The sequence below is a fragment of the Battus philenor genome, unplaced genomic scaffold (assembly GCF_028537555.1).
Source record: "Battus philenor isolate CCGP_79_NKW_IND1 unplaced genomic scaffold, ilBatPhil1.0.hap1 SCAF_18, whole genome shotgun sequence".
NCBI classification, from domain to species: Eukaryota; Metazoa; Arthropoda; class Insecta; order Lepidoptera; family Papilionidae; genus Battus; species Battus philenor.
Genome location: NW_027181680.1, coordinates 8,066,633 through 8,078,282, shown reverse-complemented (window position 1 = coordinate 8,078,282; position 11,650 = coordinate 8,066,633). Strand labels below are relative to the sequence as shown.

The window sequence follows — 11,650 nt, the reverse complement described above, 5'->3', positions numbered from 1 at the left end:
AATGTTTTGTACAATACCTGTCTCATGCGGCGCAATGTACCATGTTTTTTTGCTTTGTTTATATACTTTAATAAAAATAATAATAAAAAAAACAAGTTTTAGGAATGTAAACAACTATTTTTATACTAGCTCTGGTTTAGTGGCTAGGTTTTTGTAGCTTCTGGTTATACACGGTTTCCCACAAGTCGGCATTTTCTAAGAATCTGACTACCGTGTTTAGTTGGTGTACATGTATATATATTTAATAAACTATTGTTTTGCTTACTTCTTTAAAAGACAAAATATTTTTATTTTTAAATAGGTCTTTTGGTCTTAGCCATTTAAGTCTCATTCTGTAAGGTAAGTAAATAAAATAAAAAACAATAACCTTCAAACATTTTATTTTAGTTAAGCTTTTACACAAACATGGTTGTCTAAGTTACGCTTGTGTGCACACATAAACAAAAATTAAGTACTTTTTAATACTAAAATAATCACAATATAAAAATTAAAAATAAAAAAATTAACTCGTTACTTCATCAGTCACAATACTACAACTATAAGCGTGGAAGTGTCCAAGCACAATTAACGCAATATACCTTACCTAAAATTTACGTACGTCATCAAAAAATACTGGTAAATCAACAATTAAAAATCACAGACCCTGCTGGTAAATTATGTAAAACAGATTTAATAAATTTTTTTTTGGAATGTTCCTGTGTCATACGTTTCTGAGAATTAAAATAAAATTTCGTGTATGTTTAATATTAATAATTAATGTATAACATTTTTATTGATATCTCTATTATCAAACACATATTAAATATTAAAATACTAACACAGAATTCTCTTAACATCATTATGTAAACAAGGCGTTGATAGAAAACAAAATAAAAACTCGGTTTTGAATTCTAATTTCTTAATACAAAGTGTTTTCATAATATATTAAATCGTGAAAAATATTACACTAAAAACATGTGTTTAAATAACAACAAAAAAGCAAATGGTAGTAAAAAATCAGGTTCCACCGAGATTTGAACTCGGATCGCTGGATTCAAAGTCCAGAGTGCTAACCATTACACCATGGAACCTCATGAAAAGGAATTTAATTTTGCAGATGTATTAGTCAACATATATAACAAATAACAAAAGTATTGAATGTATGTATATCCTTTTAAAATTAATATGCATATTACGGTGTAAAGTATAAAGGCGATTTGTATTAAATGTTTTCTTTTTTACAAAAATTTTGTAGAGAAAAAAATATTTTTATAAGTTGCCAGTAACTGCCCTAGTTCAATATGGTTTTATGGTTAGCATTTTGGACTATGTTTCCAACATTCTAATTAAAAAAATTATCGTAACCGCAACAGATTGCCAAAATATCACTTCTCTTCAAACATAACTTCCTTGCATAAAGTAATGTAAAAATAAATTACTTATTGTAATACTTTTGTTACATTCGGAAATGTCTAATGTAATGAGTTTATAACTTGTCTGTTTTAATTAAGTGAAATTCTAATAGTATTATGCTACTTTATAATACTACTTAATCTTCAGATGACTCTCCTTCTTCCTTCTTGTCGGGGATGTAAAGATGGTCCGATGGATCCAGCTTCTGCCAATGTAGTGCTTTAGACTTAATTATCACTGGTTCCTGCGAAAGAAATTGCATTACATAAATAAATAATTTTGATATGCTACGGTTTTAGTACGTTTAGGTAGACAGACGACCTTGTCATAGTCGTCTGAAGACGATGAATGCAAGTAGTCCTATTGCTGAAATGATGACGATGATGGATTTGTGATTGCATAAATCTTATAAAATACGTATTGTATAATTATGTGCATCATATGTATACAAAATTGTTGATACAATTGTTGGTACACACGGAAATACAAAATTGTTGATGAATACATTTCATCAGTCGAACCACGCCGAAACAACATGCTAAAACAATGAAAAAAATAGTATGTGCTATACTTGATTTATGTGCTGGATACCTAATAGAATTATTTTATTCCATATACTTTTAGCCTGCGTAATAACATTTTAACTAAAATTATTTTTTACTTTATTGTAAATTATTTAGTTCACTTCTAATAGAATGGTGAGATTTAAATAAAATCATGATATATAGCATAGCCGCATCCAAAACATAAATGTACTTGATACAAATAAATTAATCATTAAACAAAAAAATTTAACTTGATAACATATCGATGATAATGATTGTCGATGAAGTGTTAAATAAAGCTAAATATCATTCATATTCAGTTACGCGCGATCTTTAACAAGGATTGATATTTTAAAACGCACGAGAGGGTTGATTTTCATGTAACGGAACACCAGTTATTTGATTATGGTATTTTTATAACAAGCCGTTACTGCACGCAACCGTAATTAAGTTGATTATATAAAAAAGTAAATACACAAAAATAGGAAAATTGTATAAATAGTCAGTTGACTTATCAGGATATCACGTATACTTCTTACAATTCACGTTCATTTGCGTATTCATTAAGACCAGAATCCTAGTTTGCTTTTAGGTATTTTTAGAGCGAGCCGAGTTATTCGTTTTCCAAATAGCATATGACTGTTGCAACAAGACTGCAGTTCAAAACTAGGACATCGTGAATTATACTAATCAATCCGGTACAAAATTTTGTTATAGCTTCACTTCCCATTTGTTTGCACATAAAAACAAATAATATATTTTTAGCGACATATATTCCTTTGCCTCATCGATCGCAACTCCAGAAATAAAAAAAAATTAACTTGAGTGAGCCAGTTGGTCTTCAGACCAAACCTAGTCTCGGATATTCTAATGGCTGGCAGAGGACTTGAAACGTGTAGGAAGTTTCATCATCATGATCACCAGACGTAGGACATGGACTGTATGGTTTAGGTCTCTAAATAGATTACCAATTAGACCAGTTAAAAGCGGCCTGGATTTGATCTTCTCTGTGCACCTTGTTGATTTCCTTCAGGCGTTGCTCTCGTCATGTTATTGAAATTTTTCGTCTAGTATTTGCAAATCTAAAATTACCAAATGGTTAACCACTTCGGTAAGAGACGGAGACTAAAGTCGACAGGCACAGGTGAAAAAAGCCAATTTACCTGCCGTGACACTGAGCGCTTCTTGATCTTTAACACACTTGTGATGAGAGCGTTTTACATTACAAGCTTATACAGATACGCATTACGTTCACCTAATATTATTACAATAAACTGTAATTGCAGAGATAAGTTATTATTTCTTGGTTGACGACTAAAATCGACGCAAAGCCATGCGCGTCATATTTCGGCCGTCGACTATAGTCGACGCTCGGCTACGTGTATGGTTTTGTTTTTTTCTAGAAACAGTGATATACTTAAAGTTATTTATTGTCACATGCCAGTAATAATTCCCATACATATTATAATAGTATTACTTAGTAATAAAGTGCACGACCTCGTAAGATTATGATCAATAATAAATGCTTTAACAATTTCAGCTTCGCATTGTTTAGCATAACATCGCGTAGCAGAAATAATGTGTACGTGACAAGGCACATGAACGCTGCTAATACAATTACGGTATGCGTGAAAAACTCATAATTAAATATATGTGTAGAGATAATATATATCTAATACGCGGATTTATATTCCACGCCTCCCTAGATCCTAGTGAGATATATATCTCGCTAGAAAGTAGCATATTTGCCCCAAATTAATATTCAAATTCGTATATGTTGAGCACGTACAAGCTATGACATGCTTATTAAAGGCAATGCCTTGTCGCCTATTGCAATACCAGTGCATGTATCGGTTGAAAAGAGTCTTCATAATCAGGATTACTGCTTATAATAAATAATAATTGCTTACTTTCTATTTACGCAGACTTTGTACTGCCAGAAGTTATTGGACTATCCCATTCCAATAGAAATATTCAATATTTGAGAGTGTTCACTTTATACAGGTTGATTTGAAATAGTTATAAAAGCTTTTGTTATTTTTGGTGATAAATGTACAATTAACTATAAACACCTGTATAGATTTAAAAACGCTTATTATTTTGAATGAAAATCTGTATGAATATAAACTTTTTTTTAATTTTTTCAATTACTTTTTGTTCCATTGCTTTGGTTCTTAACAGAACGTTTTAGCACATATTTACTTCCGACAGATATGGCAGACAGGCTGTCTACTCCACTTAAATATGGAGGCGTGAATACTTTATTACGTCAAACCAATCGATTTATAGCTAGCTTATTGTTATACATCCCAATCAGTTAAGTGGTGGTAGCTTGGTAGTTTAGTAGTCCCATGGTTTAAATATTTACACCTATACTTAATTAGAATAAAAAAAAACAAGATGGATAACGGCCAGTACCTACTATTAATGAAATAATTTCAACTTAAATAGTGAGGGCATTTAAAGAATAGTAACAAATCACAGATTTTTAAACGATTATTTGATAAGAGAGTTATAAAATGTTATTATTTTATTAACAATATAAATAAATAACAAAATTTATCGTTCGGAATTTATTAGTTCTTCATAAAAAGGTGATTGCGCGATAAGGTTTCTTATATTAATAACATTAAATCAAATAATCGATAAGAAACTCTGCAAATTGTTTCCTTGTCAATAATACCATAATGTAATAATAACCGCGTGACGTTAAACCGAACGTATTATAACATTGGTCATTCGCCATTCAGTTCGATGATACAAAATGACCTCGGTGGAACAAAAAATTGTTGACGTCATCGCGGAAAAGAACAAGATCAAATATAACCTACGAATATAGTCAACTACTGGACTATCCATAAAAGATTCACAGCACAGCACTATATATATATATATATATATATATATATATATATATATATATGTATATATATATATATAAAGTGCTTATATAACGCCCGTAACGATCACCCTGTGTAGATATACGTACATTTATATGTGTTTTTCTATTGGAATGCGACAGTATAACATTTGCCAGTACAGCCTGCAGGGGCAGATAGTAAACAATAATTAATTATAATATGCTGTAATCCGTATTTTCAAATTTGACTTACTATATTATCAATACCTTATGATTTCAGAAACCAATGATTTTACGATGTACCATATATTTATTGACAGTGCATCAGCTACAAATTAACACCTGTAAATCTCTAATAAAAAAAAATACTAATCGTCCTTTACATTTTAATTTTTAATTAACAAAGCGCGTACATTCCAAATGCTCAAAATAATGCTGTGAAAGAAGGAGTTGTTATTAATAAAATATTATTAGACTGGGATCTTTTAACCCTTAACTATCGGTAGCAGGCTATGTAGTTACACTTTCTTAAGTTTGTTCTTCACAGTTCTACTATTTCGATGTTGTGACTTTTTTAAGGAGCCTATTTTGTTTTCAATTATAATTATTCGGATGAGAAAATAGTTTCTAACGGACGGTATCACGTATTTTCCTTGTTTCACATTTCTAATAAGATATTGATTATTTAAAGCTTTTTTTATTTTGGTTTATAAAATATTGCTTAACATTAATACGGTATTATTTTTTCTAGTTAACAATTCCAGCATCATATGGTGGTTGCTGTGCGCTAAAGGCGCTTACCCTAAACTTCTACGTAATGGCTGAAATCGGTGGTTTTTTCTTTGACCTCAGGTTATTATAATTATTATAACATTAGATTGAAGAGATTTTTTACTTTAACACGTTCCGTGCCACAGCGATTTTGGAAGATTTTCGACAGGCACTATAAAACTTAAAAAAGTCGTTTAAGACGTATATGCTTTACACTTTTTCAATACTGCAAAGCTATAATTAGCGAGAAAAAGTTATAAATTTTAATATGCATTACGTACGTGCATACGTGATGTGAAGTTATCTATATTCGAACCTACAATTCATTTTTTAAGAATCCTATGTTTTTCAACGAGAACTGCAAATGGCCTGAACGGAAAGTGCTGCGGGGGTCGTATACGCCACACATGTGGCACGGAATATGTTAAGTATATTGAAGCAGTATAGGGATTTTTAGTGTGACAATTAATGAAACAGCTAAGCTGATTTAAATAAAAAATAATGCTTTTTCTTCAATTGTATTTAATTGTATCTTGGTACTAGCTACGAAAATTACCAACATACATATCATGGATAAACTTTGTAGTGATAATACTTGTGCGATTTCATTGCGAATGACTAACGATTACTAATCAAATAATGATGCAAGAGACAGTCACCACGGCAATATATTGGGAATTTAACATGGAAATATTCTAAATCATAAGACTGAGTTATTCGTATTTTAAATATGGTGCGTAAATAAAAAATAATAATAAAGAATAAAAAATACTGTATGTTTCTAAAGACTATATGAGGAAAAAGGAAGTCAATCTGAGATAAACGTTAAAAATGGCTAACAGTTATCGTGACAAGGTTGTAATTTTTTTTAAATAGCATTCTGAAAAGAAAAAAAATTATTACGATTCGTGTATGCAGTAATACGATACCATCACAATGCTGAAGCTAAATGTTACTGCCCGGGCCATGCAATTATAGTTAATGATCAGCGACAGGAAAATTTATTAGCCAATGCAGTTTTCTAATGGTCGGCTATTTTAGTACGGAGCCTCGGTTTCAAATGTACTAACGAATGTTCAGATCTATTGGTTAGATTAGCTGTTTCGTTTCAACATGACAATGGTGTCTGTATAAATATTTCTAGAAATGGGTGATAAACACCGATAATCGAATAAACATAGATAATAATTTGATAAATATTTGACTCGATTTTGTTACGATAAATGCAGCGGGAATTACCTAAACCAATGTCAGATCAAAGTTACTACAGAGAGCGTTTATATATATATATATATATATATTACATACAAATTTAAAAAAAATATTTATTTAATATAAATAGCACACTGTAATGTATTATGGAAGAATCATAGTAATCCTTAGACAAACGTCTTTCTTTGTTTTGTTTTTTCTTCTAGTTTTAAAAAACTATGAGATTTAACTAGACATAATTCATCTCAGTTTCTATGTGTTTCATAATCAAAATTACACTTTCGATTACCACGTTAAAATATAAAATTTACGCAATGATTTAGCCTTTAAAAATATAGACAAACAAATTTGGCAAAATTCCACAAATGTGTACCGCTTCAATTAAAAATATTGATCTTTGAAAATAACCAAGCATACCACATGGCGATAATCTTAAGTCACAAGATTGAATCCAACCGTACAGAGCAATCAAAAATTAAATAAGCTTTCATTTTAAGAGTACTAATGGTTTAAAAATCTTGTATATAATCAATATATTCTACTCGATTTCAAACTTTTCAATGTTCTCATTGTATCTGACGTGGTATGTTGTAGTTGTTAAAATTTGTAGTTGTACTAGGAAAGTACAACTACAGATTTTAACAACTACGGAGTAAACAATTACCATAAACCGAATATAAATCTATACAAGTAGTTTTTGCTTTTGAGCGTATTTACTATTTTCAATGTTGAAAACCGGATTCTTTTATTGGTCTAGCAAACATAAATTGTTTACACTTAAACCTGTTTTTCTCAATTCTATTTTATGCGATCTTTTACGATGTTGCATATGCAAATGCGAAGTTATGAACCAAATAAAAATTTTCGAAAATTGTTTATCTGCTAACTAAAATAATTTTAAAAAATACTGGAGTGGAGGAAAGGAACTTTTTGCTAAGTTACAATGTTTTCATTTGTAACAATTTTATTTTCATTCATTAGCTATTTAAAGAACAATAAAAAACTTCTTAAAAATGTTACAATTTTTTTATGACAATGCATAAATTTTAGCGCCTTTTATTTCGGTCAACATCAGCCGCGCAAATCACGTTTTATTGTAATGTATAAGTGTTATTTATGCCTGTTTTTGTATAGATCAAAACATACTTTTTCTAAAATATAAATTTCCCAATTACGCTGGTCACCAAAATTCTTTACCCCATTAACAAAACAATGCACAAAGCACGTGTGTACAAACAGTGCACCGTGAATACACTTAAAGGCTTTAATTATATAATTAAACTTGTGCTCGGAGTTTCTGAGTAATTACAAGATTGGAGATTTAAAGATACAGGGGTAAGAAGTGAATAGCCATGAATGTTATGTAACAGTCAGTACACAGCTTACTTTCATGCAAGTGCTGGGTCAGTCCTTAGCAGGGCTATGAGACAGGTGCAGTGCTCAAGTCTAACAGCCATCACCTTGTAAAGCACTGGTAGAAAGCCATTTTTACTCACAAAACTCTTCTCCTACCCTACCAAATATTAAATGATCCTACCAATGCTACTTTAAAAACCTGTGTTGGTTGAAAGGCATAAATCTCTCTCATGTCTCTACCATATAATTCACTAAGAATTTATTCTGAATTATTTTGATGACTAGGTCATAGTAATTCTATTAGAACACAATTCATTGCTTAAGAAAATTAATGCTTATGGAATATGTTAGGTCTTAAAGGTCCACCATATCTTCAACAATTCTGTATTTTATTTTTATAAATCATATGAGCCAAATAATCCACAATAATTCTTTTTTTTTTTTCAATGAGTAACATTGTCTTAAATTTAAGAAATCAAAGCATCTTACCTTGGCAATTAGCTTTCCATCATCACCAATAAGGAATTCTTCTATTCCAAAGACCAATGGTGATGCATTTCCTAAATGGAAAATTCTTGATGATGTACCAATTGTTACTCTAAACTCAATTGTTTTTGCCATAAGTACATTTGTAATCATATACACTGATTTCTTTCCTTTGAGATCTAAAATAATTCATACAGATTAATTAAAGAAAATCAACTGTTTCTTTTAAATTGCCATACAATAAATGAATGTAACTTTCCTAAAAAAAACAAAACCATAGAGCAGTTTGAAAAGTACTTAATTTGTTTGAATCACATATATTTTATTCAATAAGGTAATAGAGCGTCTTATGATGAGTGTTAAAAGCCTGTCTATCCTTAATAAAATAGTGCTTAAATATATCATACTGTCAAGTTTTTTTTCTGAACTCCCACAAATATTCTTGATACAGTCATGTCTCTTTAGGCTAATTTGCAACCAAAGGGCACTTTGCTCATTTTGTGTCTCCATACATTAGTCAAAACAGTTTATTCTCAAGTCTAATAATGATTATTGCACAATAATTTTATTAAATATATGTTAATTCAAATGGTAGTCACTATAGACACAAGGAAGTTGCTTATTTTATGAAGCTTGTAAAAAGATATTCAATATTTAAACAGTGGTTAATATGGTACTTTTTTATTTATTAAATTCTCCACAGCTTCTTCATTTTCACCTCCACAAACTTGTGCAGAGTAAATTTTGTGATTTTATGCTAAAATGACAGATTAAAATTTGAAGGAATGGACTATAGTATACTGGAATGTGTGTCCATAATATCAGGCTAATTAAAAAAAAAACACTTTATTCACAATGGTTCTTACAGAGATATGGTAAATTACAAATACACACCTTTATTGTTATCAATATCCAGATATACATTGTTAACAAGATTTTTGTCTTTAGGAATCATATTTTTGGTGAAATTGACCATGATCACTCTTACTTTATTTTTAATGGATTCATCTTGCAATGTTATCTAAAAATAAATACACAAAATAATAAGTTAGCAATAATCTTAGTACTCAGGACACAAGTAAACCTAATTATATTTAGCGTAATACATATTGTTGCTTTAATGAGTTAGTAATACATTCCTGAAACAGGTGTTTATTTGTCTTTTTCACCAATTTAATATTTCTTTGTTGTGCGACACCATAAGCCAACAATTAATTCCAACTGAATATGCATCTAAATATATGATCCCTGTATGTTGTAAAAAGAAAATGTTTCTATGGGTGTAAAATTTATCTAGTTAAATTTTCAAAATCTTATGAAATGTACTTTAACTGACAAATATTTTTTTAATGACATAATATAAACAATGAGAGCAACAGCCCTTTTAGTAGAACTAGTTTTTTTTTACTTTTAAGTTATCAAGAAAAAATAGTTATACTAAGAGTAAAAATTTAAATATCAAGAATAAATCTCTATTTGTTCAAACATTAAACTTAACATTGCAAATATGGATTTATTAATTGTATGTGATTTTTCTATAACAATATGTGCCTTAATTTGTTGAGTATTTATGTATAATACAGTAACATTTTTTTTCTATTACACACAGAAATCACGCAAAATATTAAAAAAAACTCGTTTTATTAGAAGATAAAGTAAAGTTAAAATATGCATTGAAACCGACAACATTGTCAAAATTATGAGAAAAACAAATCGAACTATATCATTAACACCACTGCAATGCAGCTAACAGTGAACAAAAGAGCTTAAGAATGAATCTTTCTACATATATATTTTCAGAAAAGTTAGGTAATATCAAAATAAAACTTATATTTCAGTAAAATTTTAATTCATTTTCCGTTATAAACATTTCCTAGAGGATCGAACAATAAACATTCCCGAAAGCACGCTAAGCCTACTTCTCGGACAGGTCAAGGTCATCAAACAAAAAAATGTGATTTAAAGGACAATATTGAACTTACCTTCACGCTCTCGTGTGGAAATTTGAATTCAGAATCTTGAAAATTGTCTTGTTGAAGCCATTGAACGTACTCTGGATTTGATTTATCTTTATTAATATTCTGAATAAGTTCACCTAATGGTGTAAACATTTTACCGTTGGTCGCTCTTTCATTTTGCACAAAAAGCGACGTAACTTTATACAAATCTGCTTCGGTAATATGCGGGATGCAAATCAATTGACTACTGCCGATTTCGGTCTCTATTTCATCTCTTATAAAGGGCCATGCGTCTTCAAGTTTTAATGATTTTAAATTTTCTAAGCCAACATCTTTGCGTATTTCATGAGAATACAAGGATTTTACAACAACTTTCAATTTTTTTGGCATTTTCTTAGTACAGTTTTTTGCTTTGTATTAAAACAAGTGAAACGATCGATACATTCAGTACACAACACTGTCAGAAATCTACTGATTTCGATTCTCGTTAGGAACTGAAAGGCACAACGTAACTGAATTATTCATATAGAGTAAAAGAGATAGCACATGTAATGTTACCAGTACAGATTTTATCAACTTCCTTAAAATAAGTAGTAATAAGCCAACTGGATAGTATACAAAACGATTATCAGTAGTTCCTATCAGTCCCCATGCTTTATTTGAAGTTCATTTACTTAACTATAATCATAATAACTGTAAAGGTTGTATATTTCACGGACCCTTCCTGTAAAAGCTTTAAGGCTAACATCATCAATATCTTTCAAAAGAAAATATTTAAAGATTTTATTGTATGATATATAATTAGAGCATCGTTGAAAATCATAAATGAAGTCGATTATTTTTTTGAATGTTACAATATTGTCATTGTATTAACATAAAAGTTTAAAAAATGATTACCGATTATACATTTATTAATTTATTTTAAAAAAAGGTCATGATGCAGTTATTACCTTAAAATGTATCCATTAAATAAAATTTATTAAACAAATACAATCTAGAATAATAGGAAACAGCGAGAGACTATTGTTATAATAAATATTTATGTTGCAATATATATATATTAAAAAAAC

At 29.6% G+C, this 11,650-nt stretch overlaps 1 protein-coding gene and 1 non-coding gene across 2 annotated transcripts; both read right to left on the bottom strand.

Moving 5' to 3' along the window:
* Nucleotides 1-363: 363 nt before the first annotated feature.
* LOC137920269 (uncharacterized) lies at nt 364-11,061 on the bottom strand. The gene is made up of 4 exons (XM_068763553.1): nt 10,605-11,061; nt 9,517-9,643; nt 8,626-8,801; nt 364-1,636 (listed from the first exon to the last, which is right to left on the bottom strand). The coding sequence occupies exons 1-4, from the start codon at nt 10,968-10,970 to the stop codon at nt 1,529-1,531; spliced, it is 777 nt and encodes a 258-aa protein (XP_068619654.1). The 5' UTR covers nt 10,971-11,061; the 3' UTR covers nt 364-1,528.
* Nucleotides 999-1,070, bottom strand: TRNAQ-UUG (transfer RNA glutamine (anticodon UUG)). Its single transcript has one exon. It is a non-coding gene; the product is annotated as a tRNA-Gln (tRNA).
* Nucleotides 11,062-11,650: the final 589 nt, after the last annotated feature.

Excerpts from the sequence above, each read along its gene's own strand:
- LOC137920269 (XM_068763553.1), bottom strand. The coding sequence starts at position 10,970 with ATGCCAAAAAAATTGAAAGTTGTTGTAAAATCCTTGTATTCTCATGAA. Across the intron at positions 8,802-9,516 it reads GGATATTGATAACAATAAAG|ATCTCAAAGGAAAGAAATCA; the intron begins GTGTGTATTTGT and ends GAATTATTTTAG. Across the intron at positions 1,637-8,625 it reads ATGGAAAGCTAATTGCCAAG|GAACCAGTGATAATTAAGTC; the intron begins GTAAGATGCTTT and ends TTTCTTTCGCAG.